Source organism: Entelurus aequoreus, linkage group LG01, assembly GCF_033978785.1.
Source record: "Entelurus aequoreus isolate RoL-2023_Sb linkage group LG01, RoL_Eaeq_v1.1, whole genome shotgun sequence".
Taxonomy (NCBI): domain Eukaryota; kingdom Metazoa; phylum Chordata; class Actinopteri; order Syngnathiformes; family Syngnathidae; genus Entelurus; species Entelurus aequoreus.
The window spans coordinates 67,619,853-67,643,017 of NC_084731.1; the positions used below are offsets into that span (position 1 = coordinate 67,619,853).

The window sequence follows — 23,165 nt, forward strand, 5'->3', positions numbered from 1 at the left end:
ACAGGGGTGTCCAAACTACAACCCACCGACGTCATGAGTTTAGTAAGGAATGTACCCACAGGGAGATTGCATCCCTTTTAATAGTCTGACAATTTTGATGCTGCTATTAAGACCCCATCTAGTGGACAACATGAGTAATTCAGGTCAAGATGGCGGCGCTTCACGGCGGCAGCTTCTTGCGAGCGCTCTTGGAAGTGTAGACCGATTTGGCAAAAATACCCGTCAATTCAGTCAATTTCATGGCTGGCTCACAGCGTGTTCACTCCGTGATCACTTACGACCGACTTACGATTCTGGATGTGGAGAGATCGGGCCATTTTGGGCTGAAAGATGCGTAGTATGCGAGTAGGTGGACCTACTCGCTAGCTTGGGAATTCTTCGCGAGCTACATCCAGCAGTGGCCTTTGAAGCAGCGGCGTCCACTACCAGCGGAGACCGTCAACGAAAGAGACGTAAGCGGTGCGCTCGGAAGCAGAAGCGGGGATGTCGTGCGGGGCTAACAACAAAGCTAAAGGCGTTGTTGTTAGCGGGGCTAACGAAAAAGCTAAATGCTAATCCACAAAGAAGCGCTAATAAGGAGTCTGTTAAGATAGAACTAGCCAGCGCCAGGCTGGATAATCCCTGCACACATAGCAATTCTCTTAGAATAATATACAACTCACATAATGTTTTTTCTGCGTCAGAGGTGGACATGCATTTTACTGAGGTGGCAAACAATCTAAAAATTCCTGTCATATCAATACCTAGATATGGTCGAAATTATTTAAAGTGCACTACGCATAATAAACGTAACAATATTAATATTGCTACTACGGATACTTTCAACAAAAACTCCTCAAAACAGCCCACTACCTATAATATGGGCTTTTTAAACATAAGGTCATTGTCTTCCAAAACGTTATTAGTTAATGAAGTCATTAGAGACAACAATCTTGATGTCGTTGGTCTAGCCGAGACCTGGCTCAAACCAGATTAATTTTTTGCGCTGGGTGAGGCGTCTCCTCCTGGCTATACGGGAACGCATATTGCCCGTCCCATTAAAAGGGGTGGGGGTGTTGCACTAATATACAACAAAAACTTTAGCCTTACCTCGGACCTAAATAATAAATATAACTCGTTTGAGGTGCTTACTGTGAGGTTTGTCACACCGCTGCCTCTGCACCTGGCTGTCATCTACCGCCCCCCAGGGCCCTATTCGGACTTTATCAATGAATTTTCAGAGTTCGTTGCTGATCTAGTGACACACGCCGACAATATAATCATAATGGGAGACTTTAACATCCATATGAATACCCCATCGGACCCTCCATGCGTGGCGCTCCAGACTATAATTGATAGCTGTGGTCTTACACAAATAATAAATGAACCCACGCATTGCAACGGTAATACGATAGATCTAGTGCTTGTCAGGGGTGTCACCACCTCCAAAGTTACGATACTCCCATATACTAAAGTAATGTCCGATCATTACCTTATAAAATTCGAAGTTCTGACTCATTGTCAACAAACTAATAATAATAATAATAACTACTATAGCAGCCGCAACATTAATGCTGCCACAACGACGACTCTTACTGACCTACTGCCTTCGGTAATGGCACCATTCCCAAATTATGTGGGCTCTATTGATAACCTCACTAACAACTTTAACGACGCCCTGCGCGACACCATTGATAGTGTAGCACCGCTAAAGCTAAAAAGGACCCCTAAAAGGCGTACCCCATGGTTTACAGAAGAAACTAAAGCCCAGAAATGATCATGTAGAAAGCTGGAACGCAAATGGCGTGCGACTAAACTTGAGGTTTTCCATCAAGCATGGAGTGATAGTTTAATAACTTATAAACACATGCTTACCTCAGCTAAAGCTAAATATTACTCAAATCTCATCCACCTCAACAAAAATGATCCTAAATTTTTGTTTAGTACAGTAGCATCGCTAACCCAACAAGGGACTCCTCCCAGTAGCTCCACCCACTCAGCAGATGACTTTATGAATTTCTTTAATAAGAAAATTGAAGTCATTAGAAAAGAGATTAAAGACAATGCATCTCAGCTACAACTGGGTTCTATTAACACAAATACGACTGTATATTCGACGGATACCGCCCTCCAAAATAGTTTCTCTCTCTTTGATGAAATAACATTGGAGGAATTGTTAAAATGTGTAAATGGGACAAAACAAACAACATGTTTACTTGACCCAATTCCTGGGAAACTTATCAAGGAGCTTTTTGTTTTATTAGGTCCATCAGTGTTAAATATTATAAACTTATCACTTTCCTCTGGCACTGTTCCCCTAGCATTCAAAAAAGCGGTTATTCATCCTCTACTCAAAAGACCTAACCTCGATCCTGACCTCATGGTGATCTACCGGCCGGTGTCCCACCTTCCGTTTATCTCGAAAATCCTCGAAAAAATTGTCGCACAGCAGTTAAATGAACACTTAGCGTCTAACAATCTCTGTGAACCTTTTCAATCCGGTTTCAGGGCAAATCACTCTACGGAGACAGCCCTCGCAAAAATGACTAATGATCTATTGCTAATGATGGATTCTGATGCGTCATCTATGTTGCTGCTTCTTGATCTTAGCGCCGCTTTCGATACTGTTGATCATAATATTTTATTAGAGCGTATCAAAACGCGTATTGGGATGTCAGACTTAGCCTTGTCTTGGTTTAACTCTTATCTTACTGACAGGATGCAATGCGTCTCCCATAACAATGTGACCTCGGACTATGTTAAGGTAACGTGCGAAGTTCCCCAGGGTTCGGTTCTTGGCCCTGCACTCTTTAGTATTTACATGCTGCCGCTAGGTGACATCATACGCAAATACGGTGTTAGCTTTCACTGTTATGCGGATGACACCCAACTCTACATGCCCCTAAAGCTGACCAACACGCCGGATTGTAGTCAGCTGGAGGCGTGTCTTAATGAAATTAAACAATGGATGTCCGCTAACTTTTTGCAACTCAACGCTAAGAAAACGGAAATGCTGATTATCGGTCCTGCTGAACACCGACATCTATTTAATAATACCACCTTAACATTTGACAACCAAACAATTAAACAAGGCGACTCGGTAAAGAATCTAGGTATTATCTTCGACCCAACTCTCTCGTTTGAGTCACACATTAAGAGTGTTACTAAAACGGCCTTCTTTCATCTCCGTAATATCGCTAAAATTCGTTCCATTTTGTCCACAAACGATGCTGAGATCATTATCTATGCGTTCGTTACAACTCGTCTCGATTACTGTAACGTTTTATTTTCGGGCCTCCCTATGTCTAGCATTAAAAGATTACAGATGGTACAAAATGCGGCTGCTAGACTTTTGACAAAAACAAGAAAGTTTGATCATGTTACGCCTATACTGGCTCACCTGCACTGGCTTCCTGTGCACCTAAGATGCGACTTTAAGGTTTTACTACTTACGTATAAAATACTACACGGTCAAGCTCCTGCCTATCTTGCCGATTGTATTGTACCATATGTCCCGGCAAGAAATCTGCGTTCAAAGAACTCCGGCTTATTTGTGATTCCCAGAGCCCAAAAAAAGTCTGCGGGCTATAGAGCGTTTTCTATTCGGGCTCCAATACTATGGAATGCCCTCCCGGTAAAAGTTAGAGATGCTACCTCAGTAGAAGCATTTAAGTCTCATCTTAAAACTCATTTGTATACTCTAGCCTTTAAATAGACTCCCTTTTTAGACCAGTTGATCTGCCGTTTCTTTTCTTTTCTTTTCTACTCTGCTCCCAACCCGGGGTGGACCGCTAGCCTGTTCATCGGATGGGGACATCTCTACGCTGCTGACCCGTCTCCGCTCGGGATGGTTCCTGCTGGCCCCACCATGGACTGGACTTTTGCTGATATGTTGGACTTTCACAATATTATGTCAGACCCACTCAACATCCATTGCTTTCGGTCTCCCCTAGAGGGGAGGGGTTACCCACATATGCGGTCCTCTCCAAGGTTTCTCATAGTCATTCACATTGACGTCCCACTGGGGTGAGTTTTCCTTGCCCGTATGTGGGCTCTGTACTGAGGATGTCGTTGTGGCTTGTACAGCCCTTTGAGACACTTGTGATTTAGGGCTATATAAATAAACATTGATTGATTGATTGATTGATATAGCGCTATATATACAGTCGCAATCAAAAGTTTACATACACTTGTAAAGAACAATGTCATGGCTGTCTTGAGTTTCCAATCATTTCTACAACTCGTATTTTTTTGTGATAAGAGTGATTGGAGCACAACCAACAAATTTAGCTGAACTGCACCAATTTTGTCAAGAGGATTAGTCAAAAATTCAACCAGAAGCTTGTGGATGGCTACCAAAAGCACCTTATTGCAGCGAAACTTGCAAAGAGACATGTAACCAAATATTAACATTGCTGTATGTATACTTTTGACCCAGCAGATTTGGTCACATTTTCAGTAGACCCATAATAAATTGATAAAAGAACCAAACTTCATGAATGTTTTTTGTGACCAACAAGTATGTGCTCCAATCACTCTATCACAAACAAATAAGAGCTGTAGAAAGTATTGGAAACTCAAGACAGCCATGACATTATGTTCTTTACATGTGTAAGTTTTGATCTTTCTGAGCCCAATGCGGCCCCCAAGTCAAAAAGTTTGGGTTAGAAGAGGAGACCCACCTTCTTCTGTAACTTCTATCAGCCCTTGGTACTCCGTCTGAGAGGGGTCCACGCTGCGTATGGGACGGATGACTTTGCCAGTCATCACTGTGGTACCAACATCTTCACCAATGCCATTGACTGGAAACAGTAGAGTTGCTTTGTGATTACATGCCTTGAGAATGGCAAGAAATGTCCCCTATTACGCAAAGTTGCCTTTTTAACGGGAGCGCAGTCTTCAAATAGTCAGAAGATTTGACCTTTGGATTCAAAAGAGTGATTCGACTATCAACCTCGCGCAGTTGTTGGTGGGAGGGAGATCGATTGCGTTTATCAAGTCTTCTCTAAATATTAGGATTGTCAGGAATAGGATACAAATATTACAGTAGCGCTGTGCCGTGTGGTGAAAATGAGTTGTTGCGTGTGCATGTCTGCGTGAGTGTGTTGGTACGCACAGGTCTACATGACAGCGTGTTGGCGCTTTATCCCATGTTGTGCAGTATTTGTACATGTTTATCTTGTTTAGCAAACTTCCCTCTTCAATTTGCAATTACATTTACATGCAGACTTATTAATCAACTAATCCTTGTGATCGCACTTTCAGTGAGAAAGCATCTGCTCGAACTTGATCTCACAGTTGAGACCAAAATGGAATAAATACTAAGAAACTGTTTTTCCTTGAAGTTTAAACTACAATTTACTGTAACTTTCCTTTAAACAGTTCTGAAATTAATGTAGTGATATAGAAATTACATTTATTTAGATGTTTATCTAATTACATACCATTACTAATCCCAATATCACAAATATATATATATATATATATACCGTATATATATGTACTCTGTCAAGTGATTACTTTTTAATCAGATTAATCCCACTCCTGAACTGTGATTCATCATTATTTGCTTGCATATTTAAATTTTGCTTAAGAAAATACCAATATTTGGACAAAAATGCATTTTGTTGTCAGAATGTAATCCAAGAACGTTTCTAAATTTTCTACTTAACTGCAAGTCATTAATTTGCTTAAAACTTGGTGACAGTATCAATAAGTAAGTTTGCTATAACATAGCAAACAAGGTACAGATTGTAAACACACTAGGGTTGTCCCAATACCAATATTTTGGTACCTGTGCCAAAATGTATTTCCATACTTTTCTAAATAAAAAGGACTGCAAAAAATGTCATTGGCTTTATTCTAACAAAAAATCTTAAGGCTCCTAATTAGTCTGCTGACTAATTAGGAGCAATCAATGTGACCCCAAAGTTTGGGGTCACATTGAAATGTCCTTATTTTTGAAGGAAAAGCACTGTACTTTTCAATGAAGATAACTTTAAACTAGTCTTAACTTTAAAGAACTACACTATATACATTGCTAATGTGGTAAATGACTATTCTAGCTGCAAATGTCTGGTTTTTGGTGCAATATCTACATAGGTGTATAGAGGCCCATTTCCAGCAACTATCACTCCAGTGTTCTAATGGTAAAATGTGTTTGCTAATTGGCTCAGAAGGCTAATTGATGATTAGAAAACCCTTGTGCAATCATGTTCACACATCTGAAAACAGTTTAGCTCGTTACAGAAGCTACAAACTGACCTTCCTTTGAGCAGATTGAGTTTCTGGAGCATCACATTTGTGGGGTCAATTAAACGCTGAAAATGGCCAGAAAAAGAGAACTTTCATCTGAAACTCGACAGTCTATTCTTGTTCTTAGAAATGAAGGCTATTCCACAAAATTGTTTGGGTGACCCCAAACTTTTGAACGGTAGTGTATACAGTAACATATTGTGTAGTTTATCATTCTATTATTTTGTCAACATAATGAGGGACAAACTGTAAAAATGTATTATTAGTCTACTTGTTAATTTACTGTTAATATCTGGTTATTTTCTGTTTAACATGTTCTATCTACACTTCTGTCAAAAATGTTCTGTTGTTTGATGTTGTATGTGGGCTCTGTACCGAGGATGTCGTTGTGGCTTGTACAGCCCTTTGAGACACTTGTGATTTAGGGCTATATAAATAAACATTGATTGATTGATTGATTGATTGATTGATTGATACTTCACATTAGTTTTGGATGATACCACAAATGTAGGTATCGATCCGATACCATGTAGTTACAGGATTATACAATTGTCATATTCAAAGTCCTCATGTGTCCAGGGACGTATTTCATGACTTTATAAACATAATATACATTTTTTAAAAAGGAAAAAAGATTTTGTGATAATAAACAATATCGATGTAATCATAGTAGTATCAACTTGATACGCTCTTGTACTTGGTATCATTACAGTGGATGTCAGGTGTAGATCCACCCATGGCATTTGTTTACAATCTGGGACGCTAGCCTGTTAGTGGTGACATCTGTGAGCTATTGTATCCTCCTACGGTGAGCAGTGAAGCATGTTTAGTTATTCCTCGTCCTGTAGTGATAATGATACTTGTAAGAAACTCACTTTGTCGCCATGGAGGCCAGGATTAGTGATTTAGAAATAGCTAAAACACTGCAGACTGCGGATGGATGTTAGCCATGTTTAAACACCTCTTCCAATAGCTTCACTTTTATAGCATTTTGGCTTAGCTTTTAAGCCAAAATGCGTCCATTCTCCCTTTTCTGTCTGTACACCTTGTCTGCCTGTAAGTATTCCGTGATTGTGCATTGCCAGACATGCTCCTCTGCTCGTAAAACCAGCAATGCCCGTTTAAAAAAAGGGGGGAACTGGTACTTTTTAGAGGCGGTATATTAGCACTAGTACCGGTATCAGAAATCAGAATCAGAAATACATTATTATACCGTACAACCCTAGAATACACCCATAAACAACTTTACATAGTGCACCATTTACATGTACGGTACTCTTCCTTTAAAATAAAAAATACCCTCAGAGACCCTGGCATTAGAACAACAACTGGTTTGGAACTAACAAGTGTTCAGGTTGTAATTTCTGTTTTTGTTGATATTTTATCAAAACAACGTGTAAGTGAAATTTTGACACGGAAATAAATATTTAAGAACTGATTTTTTTAGTCTTTTTTTGGACAACACCACAATAATATGGTATTGTGGCCTAAATACCGTGACAATAATCGTACCATGACATTTTATAATGGTCACATCCCTACCAGTTATTTGGTCTGTCATACCTGCGGCCACTTTGTCCACTCTTTCAGCACTGACTTTATTTCCTTTTCCCTTTGAGAGGGTGTACTCCACTGTGTCGCCAAGCTCAAGACTATCCAGGTCCCCGCTCATTTCACTGAAGACAAAACATACGCATCTGTATTCAAAACGTGGCCAAGTAAGGGTTTTTAACCTCACCTGTAGTGAAAGAAGATCTCCTGGTCGTGATCGGCCGTCTCAATGAAGCCAAAGTTATCCTTGAGTGTGGCGATGAAGCCCTGCAATCGCTTGGCGTTGGAGGTGTTGCGGTTCATGACCCTGATGGAGACCGCACTCTGCTGGCCGCTTCTTTTCACTTCGTTGATAGAGAACTCCACCTGGTGGGCACGTGTTGCGCAAGTAGAGAGGGAACATCACCAATGCTTGTTTGGAAGATCCAATATGCACGCTTGAGTGATCAGGTACCTTGTCCCCAGCCTGTGGGAGATAAGCTCCCTCCAGGTCCTTCACGTGGTATGGCACTGTGAGCTTCACGCCACAGTCCTCATACGCGATCACTCCATCCTCAGCTTCCTACAACCAGAAGAGAGACGTCATCTTGTTTTTCATCTTTGGTTATTAAAACAAAATAAACACCACAAGCTTCATCAATAGTAACAAGTATGAAATGGTAAAGAAAGTACATCAACTCTTTTCTAGCAGCCTGGCGAGTTAGTGTGAGTTATACAGCACAAGAGCTCAGAAGGATACAGCAGGGCTGCAGAATTAATTTTACTGCAACTTTTAAAGATCCAATAATATGCAAAACTGACTTTTTATTAATGTTCCAACAGTAAAGTGGCTTTAGATCCTGTTCAGTAGCACCACATTTGAGAAAAATCGACCTTGTTTGGTAGCTCTCCTTTTGTGAAGAAGCGCTCAAACGCTCACTTTTTGAAGCTGCTTGTTATCATGATGTGTATACATCAAATAAATAAATATCAGTGGTGTTCATCTTTGGGCACCCAAAGATTTCATCACATTCCTGCGCTGACGATTCAAACAGATTCTCGCAATCTATTATTTAATATAGTAATTATAATGAAACTTTTTCAAAACAGCTTAGCAAAGCTCCTTCTAGTTGCATGGAGATGGCCTCAAAATGTATTTTTTAAAATAGATTCTTAGATCAAATAAAAAATGTATGTATAAGTATCGTTTTTTTTAATCAATATTTGAAAATTATTTACAATTGCGATTCACATGTGAAACATTTCTTTTGTGTACCCCTAATACACATTCCCCCCCAACACAGGCTTCGCTACACATCTTAAAATAAAATCCTGCCAACTACTGTATTTTTCAGACTACACGTTGCTACTTTTTTCCTATCTTTTGAACCCGGTGGTTTATAAAGCGGTGCAGCTAATTTATGGATTTTCCCTGGCTAACAAAGTCTTGTATTCAACAATTAGTTTTCAACACCGACCAGACACCAAAAAGGTGTTATTGTTTGTGCTATGGCGCTATGAGTTCACTCACTGCAGGTGCTGCAGTTCGAAAATGTACTTCTTGTTTCGGCCCTTGAACCAGAAGTATATCTTGTTTCATATTCTATTCGTCTATAGCGCGTCTGCTCAAAAAGATTCTTCATTCATCACTTCACAATATATCTAAAATAATTCTTACTTACTAAAGCGTCTCATGTGTGTTGTCTGTAAGTGTTTTCATGCATATTTGTACGTACTATTGTAATGTAATCAAGCTAGCGTCGTTAGCATTAGCTAATATGCTAACACGTTTACGAGTGTCTGTGTTAGTATTAATAACTTACAATGGCATTTTTGTATTGTTTCAGTTTTGTAAATTCCTCAGTAAATTCACCAAAACATCACCGTGGAGTTATTGAGTCTGTTTAGCTGATTGGAGAGCTAGCTTGCGCAGCTAGTGGGTCCATGATGAGGACTTGTTTTGTTTGTTACAGACGCTGTTTGGAAATATTTAAGGCACGTAAATAAACATTTACAAAATCTTTCTGTATAAAACTAATTTCACAACGTATATATCTGCGGCTTATGGTCTGGTGCGGCTATTGTATGGAAAAATATTTTTCCTACTAAAATTTTCTTTTGTATTTTGCTTTCCTGTCACAATACTTTTTGTGGAAATGATTAAATGGTTTGGGCGAGGGGCAGGAAACCTGTCTTGTTATTTTCATTCTAAAAAAAACTCGACCTGCGCACTTTAAATGGTCCCTGGCCGCACTTTGGACACCCCTGAATTAGAGCTACTAGATATGAACATTGCATATTCTGGACTAACTTTCAATGGGCTAATTATGCAGCCCTACTTAGCACTACAGTTGCAAGAAAAAGTGTGCGAACCCTTTGGGATTACTTGGATTTCTGCATAAATTGTACATATGTCTTCTAAGTCACAACAATAGACAATGTTTAAACTAATTATACACTAAAAAAATATGTTTTCATTTTTTTATAGAACACAACACGTAACCAGTCACAGTGCAGTGTGGTTGACCCTCTTTTGGCAACAAAAACCTCAACCCGCACAACGGTCTTTACAAAGGTGTTTTAGGTCAGCAATATGCTCGGGATGTCTGGTGTGAATCGCTCTCTTGAGGTCATGTCACAGCACCTCAATCAGGTTGAGGTCAGGAGTCTGACTGGGCCACTCCAGAAGGTGTGGATATTTTTCTATGCTTAGTGTGGTTGACCTATTGCATTACCCATCCTCTGTTGAGCTTCAGTTGGCGGACCGACATCTTAAGTTTTCCTGCAAAATGTCTTGATTAGCTTGGGAATTCATTTTCCCATCAATTAAATCAATCCGTCTAGGCCCTGAGGCAGCCCCAAACCATGATGCCACCTCCACCATATTTCACCGTAGGGATGAGGTATTGATGTTGGTGTGCTGTGTCTTTTTTTCTCCACACATAGCATTGTGTGTTCCTTCCAAACAACTCCATTTTGGTTTCATTTGTCCACAGAATATTTTGCCAGTAGTGCTCTGGAACATCTAGTTGCACCTTTGCAAACTTCAAACGTGCTGCATTGTTTTTCTTTGACAGCAGTGGCTTCCTCCGGGGTGTCCTCCCATGAACTCCATTCTTGTTCAATGTTTTACATATTGTAGATTAGTCAACAGTAATGTCAGCATGTGCCAAAGATTTTTGTAAGTCCTTAGCCAACACTCTAAAATTGTTTTTCACCTCATTGAGTATTCTGTGTTGTGCTCATCTTTTCCGGTCATCTTTACAGGACCACCACGCGGAAGGGAGAGTAGCAACAGTGCTGAACTTTCTTCATTTGTAGACAATCTTACCGTCAACAATTCTTGATCGGACGTTTTAGATGCAACTGTTCACATCAGGAAATACTTTTTCAAAACAGCTCATTTAAAACTGGTGTGTTTTATAGGGCAGGTCAGCTTTAACCACGCCTTCAATCTCATCACATTGGTTGGCTGACTCTTGGAGAAGTCATTAGCTTAGAGGTTAACATACTTTTTCCACCCTGCACTGTGAATGTTTACATGTTACGTTCGATAAAAAGTAAAAAAAAAAAAAGTTTTGTGCAGTATTAGTTTAAGCAGACTGTGTTGCTGTGACTTAGATGAAGATCAGAACACATTTTATGCAAGAACCCAAGTAATCCTAAAGGGTTCACATATTTTCTTGCAACTGTACGTTGCTTAAACCGTGTGCCCTCCTCCGCCTCTCTACGTTAATAAAGTGACCATACCACAAAAGGAATTAACGGGTGGGCCTCCAAAAAAAAAAAAAAGACCAGCCTTGACTTTACTCTTAAAAGGACAAGAGGGAGATCAGCCAGGAATGCTCTTCTAATTAAACTATTGATCATTGCAGCATGCAGCAGGCCTGAGTCCTACCTCGTCTTTTTTGTAACCAATAAAAGAAAGCAAAATGGTGAATACCGGTAAAAGCCAGTAAATTAGAATATTTTGGAAAACTTGATTTATTTCAGTAATTGCATTCAAAAGGTGTAACTTGTACATTATATGTATTCATTGCACACAGACTGATGCATTCAAATGTTTATTTCATTTAATTTTGATGATTTGAAGTGGCAACAAATGAAAATCCAAAATTCCGTGTGTCACAAAATTAGAATATTACTTAAAGCTAATACAAAAAAGGGATTTTTAGAAATGTTGGCCAACTGAAAAGTATGAAAATGAAAAATATGAGCATGTACAATACTCAATACTTGGTTGGAGCTCCTTTTGCCTCAATTACTGCGTTAATGCGGCGTGGCATGGAGTCGATGAGTTTCTGGCACTGCTCAGGTGTTATGAGAGCCCAGGTTGCTCTGATAGTGGCCTTCAACTCTTCTGCGTTTTTGGGTCTGGCATTCTGCATCTTCCTTTTCACAATACCCCACAGATTTTCTATGGGGCTAAGGTCAGGGGAGTTGGCGGGCCAATTTAGAACAGAAATACCATGGTCCGTAAACCAGGCACGGGTAGATTTTGCGCTGTGTGCAGGCGCCAAGTCCTGTTGGAACTTGAAATCTCCATCTCCATAGAGCAGGTCAGCAGCAGGAAGCATGAAGTGCTCTAAAACTTGCTGGTAGACGGCTGCGTTGACCCTGGATCTCAGGAAACAGAGTGGACCGACACCAGCAGATGACATGGCACCCCAAAGTATCACTGATGGTGGAAACTTTACACTAGCCTTCAGGCAACGTGGATCCTGTGCCTCTCCTGTCTTCCTCCAGACTCTGGGACCTCGATTTCCAAAGGAAATGCAAAATTTGCTTTCGTCAGAAAACATGACTTTGGACCACTCAGCAGCAGTCCAGCTCTTTTTTCCAGGGTCAACGCAGCAGTCTACCAGCAAGTTTTAGAGCACTTCATGCTTCCTGCTGCTGACCTGCTCTATGGAGATGGAGATTTCAAGTTCCAACAGGACTTGGCGCCTGCACACAGCGCAAAATCTACCCGTGCCTGGTTTACGGACCATGGTATTTCTGTTCTAAATTGGCCCGCCAACTCCCCTGACCTTAGCCCCATAGAAAATCTGTGGGGTATTGTGAAAAGGAAGATGCAGAATGCCAGACCCAAAAACGCAGAAGAGTTGAAGGCCACTATCAGAGCAACCTGGGCTCTCATAACACCTGAGCAGTGCCAGAAACTCATCGGCTCCATGCCACGCCGCATTAACGCAGTAATTGAGGCAAAAGGAGCTCCAACCAAGTATTGAGTATTGTACATGCTCATATTTTTCATTTTCATACTTTTCAGTTGGCCAACATTTCTAAAAATCCCTTTTTTGTATTAGCCTTAAGTAATATTCTAATTTTGTGACACACGGAATTTTGGATTTTCATTTGTTGCCACTTCAAATCATCAAAATTAAATGAAATAAACATTTGAATGCATCAGTCTGTGTGCAATGAATAAATATAATGTACAAGTTACACCTTTTGAATGCAATTACTGAAATAAATCAAGTTTTTCAAAATATTCTAATTTACTGGCTTTTACCTGTATATTTTAGAACCTAAAAAAACGGAATAACCCTCTCCAATACAACAAACGAACGGTGCGCTACCTTCTCTTTGCTCTTGCTGGGACTGGCATTTTTGGCGCCGGCTGCCGCGACGTCCCTCTGCACCACGCCCATAAAGCGCTGCTCAGACTGGGTGTGAAACGACACCGTGCCTTTGGGCAGCTTCTTGATGCGCGCTGCGTGGTTCCTCTGCGCCGACAGCATATCCTGGCGAGGACAAGGCCGTGACTTCACCTTCTGTTACCAAAAAGTACCGTTTTGCGGTAAATAGACGTACGGGCACGACGGTGAACTCCACTTCGTCAGAAATGTGCAGCGGAGTCTCCTCCAGGACCTCGCTGAAGTGGAAGAACATCCGAGCGTCCCGATCCACACATTTAATGAAGCCGAAGCCGTCACGGATCGCAGCAATCACACCCTAGAATGACACGCATATTTAACTGAAAGATGGTAGGGTATGAGAGGTGTCAAAACTGCGGCCCGGGGGCCATTTGCGGTCCATACCAACTTTTTAAGGTGGCACATTTGAAAAACACTATTACAAAAAAAATGCATAAAAAAGTGGACTAAAAGAGCAAACAGGTGAAATGTAATAACACAATGCAGACTGCTTTTTTTCTTCTTTAAAACGGTCATTGATCAAAAATAAATCCAAGTCAATGTTATGCGTTATTGATCTATTCAAGGCTCCAATAACTTCACATCAAATATTTCACTTTTTAGAGGAAATTATTGCATATTTGTGTGTGTTTTTGGGCTTTCTTTGACAAAAAGGGCACAAAAAATTTTGAAAAAATGTAAATGTATAATCGAAGAGATGGCTCTGATGTTGATTTACAGCAGTGGTTGTCAGACTCGTGTGTAGAGAGAATATGGACAACTAAACAAGAGGCGTCATGTTTGGTATCTAAGACGTGTGCGGCTGTGCCTGAAAGCATGCATTTAAGTTGTTTTCCTGATTAAATAAACCAAAATAATAAGTCTAAATTTCTAAATATATTCCAGCTCATAAACTTACAATAAAACATGCTTTTATTTAGTCACAGTAGTATATATGGCTAGAATTTGCAATTTCGGTAGGAATTGTGTATGAATGTGTGCAAGCTGCCGATACACGCGAGTGGAACTGAAACGCTTGAATGTCCAGGGAGAGTGGAGTGTGTAGATGTTGGAACGGTTCCAATCGGTTGAGAAATTTGGGAAATGGAGATGTTTGTATAATACCCATTCATTTTCAATGGGGGGAAATTCCTGATAGAGTGGAGTGTGTAGATGGTGGAACGATTCAAATGGCTTGAGAAATGTGGCAAATAGAGAGGTTTGTATAATACCCATTCATTTTCAATGGGGGAAATTCTTGGTAATTTCGGGTAACCAGGGAATTTTCCAAACCAGGAAACATGCTGGCTTAAATGTCCAGGGTGAGCGGAGTGTGGATGGTGGTACGGTTCAAATCAAATGAGAAATGTGGGATATGCAGTCAATTGTATAATGCCCGGGCAGCACGGTGGAACAGGGGTTAGCGCATGTGCCTCACAATACAAAGGTCCTGAGTAGTCCTGAGTTCAATCCCAGGCTCGGGATCTTTCTGGGTGGAGTTTGCATGTACTCCCCGTGACTGCGTGGGTTCCCTCCGGCTACTCCGGCTTCTTCCCACCGCCAAAAACATGCACCTGGGGATAGATTGATTGGCAACAGTAAATTGGCCCTAGCGTGTGAATTTGAGTGTGAATGTTGTCTATCTGTGTTGGCCCTGTGATGAAGTGGCGACTTGTCCAGGGTGTACGCCGCCTTCCGCCCGAATGCAGCTGAGATGGGCTCCAGCACCCTCCCGCGACCCCAAAAGGGACAAGCGGTAGAAAATGGATGGATGGATGTATAATGCCCATTCATTGTCAATGGGGAGAAAATTCTGAAGAAAACCAAGAATTTGGGAAAAGGGAAAACAAGTTTTGCGTTTCATACATCAGAAGAGTAGTGTGGGTACATGCTTGAAACGTTGGGTTTCGGTTTAAAATTTAATTGAATTATATTTATATAGCGCTTTTCTTTAGTGACTCAAAGCGCTTTTACATAGTGAAACCCAATATCTAAGTTACATTTAAACCAGTGTGGATGGCACTGTGAGCAGGTGGGTAAAGTGTCTTGCCCAAGGACACAATGGCAGTGACTAGGATGTCGGAAGCGGGGATCGAACCTGGAACCCTCAAGTTGCTGACACGTCCACTCTACCAACCGAGCTATACCGCCCCGAATGGCCTATTCATTGTCAATGGGTAGAAAATTCCAGGAAATTCCAGGAACACCGAATTTTGAGAAAAGGGAAAACATTTTGCATTCGATATATTTGAAGGGTGGACGGTTGATAGGTCGGAATCCGGTTTAAAAACGGCGCAAAATTTTGAGAATTTGGGGTATTGTAAAACTATGAATACATCCAACTATTTGAATGGGAATTTTCTGGAAATTTGGGAATACCGTGAATTTTTGAAAACATTGATACAAGTACAATTGTCCTAGATGATATGAATGGGTTGGTGTTGGAATTTTTGGAATCGGTTGAAGAATGTTGACATTGTAAGTGTAAATTGAGAATGAGTATTTCGGAATTCCTGAAATTTCGGGAAAGGGGAATTGAGGGAAAAAAATAAGAGCATTTTTTTGTTCCAACTAAGAAAAGAGTTTTGAAGGTGGACCGCTCAAAAACGGTTGAAATATGTAGATTGTAAAAACTTTCCAGCAAGAGGTAAAAATGGGGCTTTGGAAAACCGGGAATTGTTTGAAAATTGGCCCATGCATTTTCAATGGGCAAAATGTCCCGAAAAACCGGGAATTGTGGGTAATTTGTGATATTTTTTTTAGATTTCTTTGGGGAGCTCACGATTCCCGGTCGAGCCAAACGTTTTGATACTTGAACGTTTCCGATCAGATAAAAACTGTCAAACCTTTGCGGCAGAATAATAATCAATGATTTTTGCAGTCACACAAATCATTTTGCAGCCATTTTTGATGCACTGTGCCGCTATATTCATGCAGTGTTTGTGACAGTGACCTCTGTAACACGCTCCCAGAGGCAAAAACCCACAATGACCAAAGAAAGGTGTTTTGCCAAAATCTTCATTAGCTTTGGAATAACAATGAGACGATGACTTTCCAATGTATTGTTTGTAGGGCTGTGAATCCATTCCATTCTTGAGAGGAACCATTCCACTCGGATAGATTCTCTATTCAAAAGCAATTATTTGTAATAACATTTTAGTGCCAGTTCTATGATTAACTACGTTCCTCCATAAAATATATAAACAGTTGTGATACATTTCTATATTATTTCAAATAAAACTGATTTTGTATTCAATAACATTCTAAAAAAACATCTAAAAAGTCAAATACAAATAAGGCAACACGAAAAGTATATTTCGTAAAGTAAATGTGTACAGCAGATATTATCTACTATTAATAAAATAAGCATTTGAACACCCTGCTATTTTGCAAGTTCTCCCACTTAGAAATCACGGAGGGGTCTGAAATTTTCACGGTAGGTGCATGTCCACTGTATAAGAGATAACCTAAAAAGAAAAATCCAGAAATAACAATCTATAACAATCTATGATTTTTTAACAATTTATTCGTGTGATACAGCTGAAAATAAGTATTTGAACACCTGTCTTATCAGCTAGAATTCTGACCCTCAAAGACCTGTTAGTCCACCTTTAAAAGTCCTCCTCCACTCCACTGTATTATCCTGAATAAGATGCACCTGTGTGAGGTCGTTAGCTGCATAAAGACACCTGTCCACCCCATACAATCAGTAAGACCCAAACATTCAGCATGGCTAAGAGCAAAGAGCTGTCCAAAGACACCAGAGACAAAATTGTACAACTCCACAAGGATGGAAAGGGCCACGGTAGTGATGGGTTGATGAGGCCTCATGAAGTGTTTCGACACATTGCAAAACTGTATTGATACTGTGTCACTAAATACTGACATCTGCTGGACATTAAAAATCCCTACAGGCAACCTATGGACTGACTCAACTGACAGATTTTATGACCTAGTATATACAATAATATAAACCAAGTCATTGTATTTCATTTAGGATTATTTCATATCTTCATTTAAATAAAAATATATTTTTATCTTTTTTAGATACAGTCAATAAATAATGTGAACATGTATCGTGACTAGGATGGTAGAAGGTGGGGTTGAACCCCAGTAACCAGCAACCCTCCGATTGCTGGCACGGCCACTCTACCAACTTTGCCACGACGTCATTCCTGTACTTTTCTCTAGTAACAGTAGTGATGGGTCCGCCAACACAGATGCATCGGCGCATGCGTCGAGCTCATAGAGCGAAACCCTGTGTCGGTGCGCGTACCGCTTTTAGAAAGTCACGTGACCGATCATGAGCTGCTTTGGTCACGTGACCGATACGCGAACTGTATCGCACTGACGCCTCCTCTGTGCTCTGTGAGCAACGTTCCCGCTAAGGTGCGCGCCTGCGCAATTGCGCAGTGCTCAAGCGTCCTCCGCGCACACCGTGCGCCGCACAGCAAATATATGCCACGCACCAAATCAAACCCATCTGAATTCTAAACAAAATAAACACATTTATTCTGTGTAATTTTGAAATGCAACTTTGAGTGACAGTGACAACAAGCGGCCCTAACGGTGTTCGTCAACAACACGCATTGCGCCGCTTCCTAATAAACACAGTTTGGCGCGCAGGCGTCAGTGCGATACAGTTCGCGTATCGGTCACGTGACCGGAACAGCTCATGAGCGGTCACGTGACCAGAACAGCTCATGATCGGTCACGTGACCAAAACAGCTCGTGTTCGGTCACGTGACTTTCTAAAAGCGATACGCGCACCGACACAGGGTATCGCTCTATGAGCTCGACGCATGCGCCGATGCATCGGTGTTGCCGGACCCATCACTAGGCCACGGAGAAATTGCCAAGCAGCTTGGTGAAAAAAGGTCCACTGTTGGAGCAATCATTAGAAAATGGAAGAAGCTAAACATGACGGTCAATCTCAATCAGAGTGGAGCCCCATGCAAGATATCACCTTGTGGGGTCTCAATGATGCTAAGAAAGGTGAGGAATCAGCCCAGGACTACACGGCAGGACTTGGTCAATGGGACCACTGTTTCCATGGTCACTGTTGGTAATACACTAAGACGTCATGGTTTGAAATCATGCATGGCACGGAAGGTTCCCCTGCTTAAACCAGCACGTTAAGGCCCGTCTTAAGTTTGCCAATGACCATTTGGATGATCCAGATGAGTCATGGGAGAAAGTTTTGTGGACAGATGAGACCAAAATTGACCATTTTGGTCATAATTCCACTAAACGTGTTTGGAGGAAGAAGAATGATGCGTACCATCCCAAGAACACCATCCCTACTGTGAAGCATGGAGGTGGTAGCATCATGCTTTGGGGGTGTTTTTCTGATCATGGGACAGGACGACTGTACTGTATAAAGGAGAGTATGACTGCAGCCATGTATTGTGAGATTTTGGCCAAAAACCTCCTTCCCTCAGTCAGATCATTGAAGATGAGTCGTGGCTGGATCTTCCAACATGACAATGACCCAAAGCACACAGCCAGGAAAACCAAGAAGTGGCTTCGTAAGAACCATATCAAGGTTCTGGAGTGGCCTAGCCTGTCTCCAGACCTAAATCCAATTGAAAATCTTTGGAGGGAGCTGAAAGTCTGTGTTACTCAGCGACAGCCCAGAAACCTGACTGATCTAGAGAAGATCTGTGTGGAGGAGTGGGCGAAAATCCCTCCTGCAGTCTGTGCAAACCTGGTGAAGAACTACAGGAAACGTTTGACCTCTGGAATTGCAAACAAAGGCTACTCTACCAAATATTAATGTTGGTGTTCAAATACTTATTTTCAGCTGTATCACACAAATAAATTGTTAAAAAATCATAGATTGTGATTTCTGGATTTTTTCTTTTTAGGTTATCTCTCATACAGTGGACATGCACCTACCATGAAAATTTCAGAGCCCTCCATAATTTTTAAGTGGGAGAACTTGCAACATAGCGGGGTGTTCAAATACTTATTTTCTTTACTGTACATCAACATAATTATTTGTCTGAGTGGCTGCACAGGACAGATTAAAAAAATATATGTATACATATATATATTTTTTAATCAATTAAGAATCATTAATAAGAATCGCCATTTATTCAAAAAACTATTTTTGGAGCCCCCTAGTTTGTAATCACTGCACTATATACGCAAGTGATTTTACTTACGTGAATATTTTTCATAGGTTTAACCACAGTAAAATATGCAACTCGCCACAGCGAGTCATGGCTTCCTGATTTCATAATCACCATATTAACTCATGCTACTTTTTACTGCAATATTGATTAGTTTGGTTGGGATTATTGGTGACACCTGCAAAAAAAATTCTGAAGCAAAGTTTGGTCAGGCAAAGTGTATAAATTCACTGTTACTGAGGGTGCGATATAGCACGTTTCCCATGTGTATGTGTGCTCGCTTACCTCGCACAACATACTGTTAATGTTGGCTCTCCAGCCTTCCCGGTCAACCGTCACGTTCCATATTTTTCTCCTTTCTGGGTTTGCAGGAAACTTATGCAATTTCTACCCGCATTTCTTTGCGAGTGGCACATCCCCGCACCCTATACACAAATCTGCTCAAACCGTGGTACAGGCTCCATCTAGTGGTACGCCAAAGAATCAATATTAAAGTACAGTGTTTTATTTTCCTATATCCAAACTGTCACAGTGGCCAAACACATTAAATATACTTGTTAAATAAAACCTCTGCTTTGTTTTTAACGATTACTGTATTTTAATGTTGTCATTATGGTGGTACTTAATGAATACTTATGTCTACTACACTACTGTACTTTAATATTGTCAATATGGTGGTCCTTAATGCTTAAGTCTACTACACTAATGTATTTTAATGTTGCCGTTATGGTGGTACTTGATGAATACTTAGGTCTAATACATGACTAGATTTTAATGTTGTTATTATGGTGGTATTTAATGAATACTTAGGTCTACTACACTACTGTATTTTAATGTTAATCTCTGAGCTGCCACCTTATCGTGGTAGAGGAGTTTGCGTGTCCCAATGATCCTAGGAGCTATGTTGTCCGGGGGCTTCTATGCCCCCTGGTAGGGTCTCCCAAGACAAACAGGTCCTAGGTGAGAGATCAGACAAAGCAGCTCGAAGACTTCTATGGAAATACAACAACCGAGACTCAAGTTTTCCCTCGCCCGAACGCGGGTCACCAGGGCCCCCCTCTGGAGCCAGGCCCGGAGTTGGGGCACGATGGCGAGCGCCTGGTGGCCGGGCCTGTCCCCGTGGGGCCCGGCCGGGCACAGCCCAAAGAGGCAACGTGGGTCCCCCCTCCAATGGGCTCACTACTCAAGGGAGGGGCCATAGAGGTTGGGTAGCAATGTGAGCTGGAGGGCAGCTGAAGGCAGGCACTTGGCGGTCCGATCCTCGGCTACATAAGCTAGCTCTTGGGACGTGCAATGTCACCTCGCTGGGGGGGAAGGAGCCTGAGCTAGTGCGCGAGGTGGAGAAGTTCCGGCTGGATATAGTCGGACTCACTTCGACACACAGCAAGGGCTCTGGAACCAGTTCTCTCGAGAGGGGCTGGACTCTCTTCCACACTGGCGTTGCACGCAGTGAGCGGCGATGGGCTGGCGTAGCAATTCTTGTTGATCCCCCGGCTCAAAGCCTGCACGTTGGAGTGCAACCCAGTGGACGAGAGGGTAGCTGCCCTCCGCCTTCGGGTGGGGGGGTGGGTCCTGACTGTTGTTTGTGCTTACGCATCAAACAGCAGTTCAGAGTACCCACCCTTTTTGGATACACTCGAGGGAGTACTGGAAAGTGCTCCCCCGGGTGATTCCCTTGTCCTAGTGGGGGACTTCAACGCTCATGTTGGCAACGACAGTGAAACCTGGAGATGTGTGATTGGGAAGAATGGCCGCCCGGATCTGAACCCGAGTGGTGTTTTGTTATTGGACTTTTATGCTCGTCACAGATTGTCCATTACAAACACCATGTTCAAACATAAGGTATATGTGCACTTGGCACCAGGACACCCTAGACCGCAGTTCAATGATCGACTTTGTAGTTGTGTCATCGGATTTGCGGCCTCATGTTTTGGACACTCGGGTGAAGAGAGGGGCGGAGCTTTCTACCGATCACCACCTGGTGGTGAGTTGGCTGCGATGGTGGGGGAGGATGCCGGACAGACCTGGCAGGCCCAAACGCATTGTGAGGGTCTGCTGGGAACGTCTAGCAGAGTCTCCTGTCAGAGAGTTTCAATTCCCACCTCCGGAAGAACTTTGAACATGTCACGAGGGAGGCGCTGGACATTGAGTCAGCGTGGATCATGTTCCGCACCTCTATTGTCGAGGCGGCTGATTGGAGCTTTGGCCGCAAGGTAGTTGGTGCCTGTCGTCGCGGTAATCCTAGCATCCCTCACCAGCGGTGAGGGATGCTGTCAAGCTGAAGAAAGTGTCCTATCGGGTTCTTTTGGCTCATAGGATTACGGAGGCAGCGGACAGGTACCGACAGGCCAAGCGGTGTGTGGCTTCAGCGGTCGCGCAGGCAAAAACTCGGACATAGGAGGAGTTCGGGGAAGCCATGGAAAATGACTTCCTGGCGGCTTCGAAGCGATTCTGGACCACCATCCGCCGCCTCAGGAAGGGGAAGCAGTGCACTGTCAACACCGTGTATAGTGAGGATAGTGTTCTGCTGACATTGACTGCGGATGTTGTGGATCATGTAGACCAACGAAAACATCAGCAGTTGATGACAGAAACATTGTGAGAGCTATAAAGAACAACTGTTGGTGACATCAGCAACGACCTCCAGAGGGCAGGAGTGAAGGTATCACAATCTAATGTTGGCAGAAGACTTCATGAACAGAAGTACAGAGGCTACACCAGAAGATGCAAACCACTCGTTAGCAAGAAGAACAGGAATGCCAGGCAGGAATTTGCCAAAAGGTACAGAATGAGCCTCAAAAATTCTGGGAAAAAGTTTTATGGGACTGATGAGACAAAGATTAACTTCTTTCAAAGTGATGGAAAGGCGAACGTTTGGAGAAAAAGGATCTGCTCATGATCCCAAACATACAAGCTCATCTGTGAAACATAATGACATGGCTTGGGCTTGCATGCCTTCTTTTGGGACGTCATCTTCATTGATGATGTAACACATGATGGCAGCAGCAAAATAAACTCCGAAGTCTACAGAAACATTTTGTCTGCTAATTTAAAGAAAGATGCAACCTAACTGATTGGGAGATCCTTCATCATGCAGCAAGATAACGACTAAAACAACAAAGGAGTTGATCAGGGGTAAGAAGTGGAAGGTTTTAGACTGGCCAAGTCAGTCTCCAGAATTAAACCCGATAGAGCATGCATTTTACCTGCTGAAAAGGAGACTGAAGGAAGTAACCCCCAAAACAAACAACTGAAAGAGGCTACGGTGAAAGCCTGGAAAAGCATCACAAAAGAAGAATGCAAAAGTTTGGTGATGTCAATGGCTCACAGGCTTGATGTAGTTATTGAAAGCAAAGGATTTACAAATAAATATTAAGTCTTATTCACATTAATCTATTTTAAGTTTATATGTTCCAATACTTTTGCTTACCTAAAAATGTTGTGTTCCATTACAAATAATGCTATCTTCTAAGTTGTGTATCAGATCAAGATGCAAATACCTGGAAATGAAAGCTGAAATGTTGATCTCTTGTCTCATATTTATCTTTTGATGTCAAACCCAAATGTTTTCAGTCCACAACAAAAATAAAGGAACTGGCCTCACCGTTCCAAGGGCACTGTACATAAT

At 41.8% G+C, this 23,165-nt stretch overlaps 1 protein-coding gene across 5 annotated transcripts in view; it reads right to left on the bottom strand.

Moving 5' to 3' along the window:
* Positions 1 to 23,165, bottom strand: part of LOC133656071 (cold shock domain-containing protein E1-like) — an 88,334-nt gene that overhangs the window by 6,520 nt on the left and 58,649 nt on the right. For 4 of the 5 annotated variants that reach the window (XM_062056897.1, XM_062056888.1, XM_062056871.1 and 1 more), the window contains 6 exons: positions 13,582 to 13,722; positions 13,347 to 13,511; positions 8,240 to 8,347; positions 7,973 to 8,151; positions 7,798 to 7,910; positions 4,662 to 4,781 (listed from right to left, as the gene is read on the bottom strand). In XM_062056897.1, coding sequence (XP_061912881.1) covers positions 4,662 to 4,781; positions 7,798 to 7,910; positions 7,973 to 8,151; positions 8,240 to 8,347; positions 13,347 to 13,511; positions 13,582 to 13,722 — 826 coding nt within the window. The remainder of the gene's footprint in view (positions 1 to 4,661; positions 4,782 to 7,797; positions 7,911 to 7,972; positions 8,152 to 8,239; positions 8,348 to 13,346; positions 13,512 to 13,581; positions 13,723 to 23,165) is intronic. The other variant, XM_062056905.1, reaches the window with a different exon arrangement.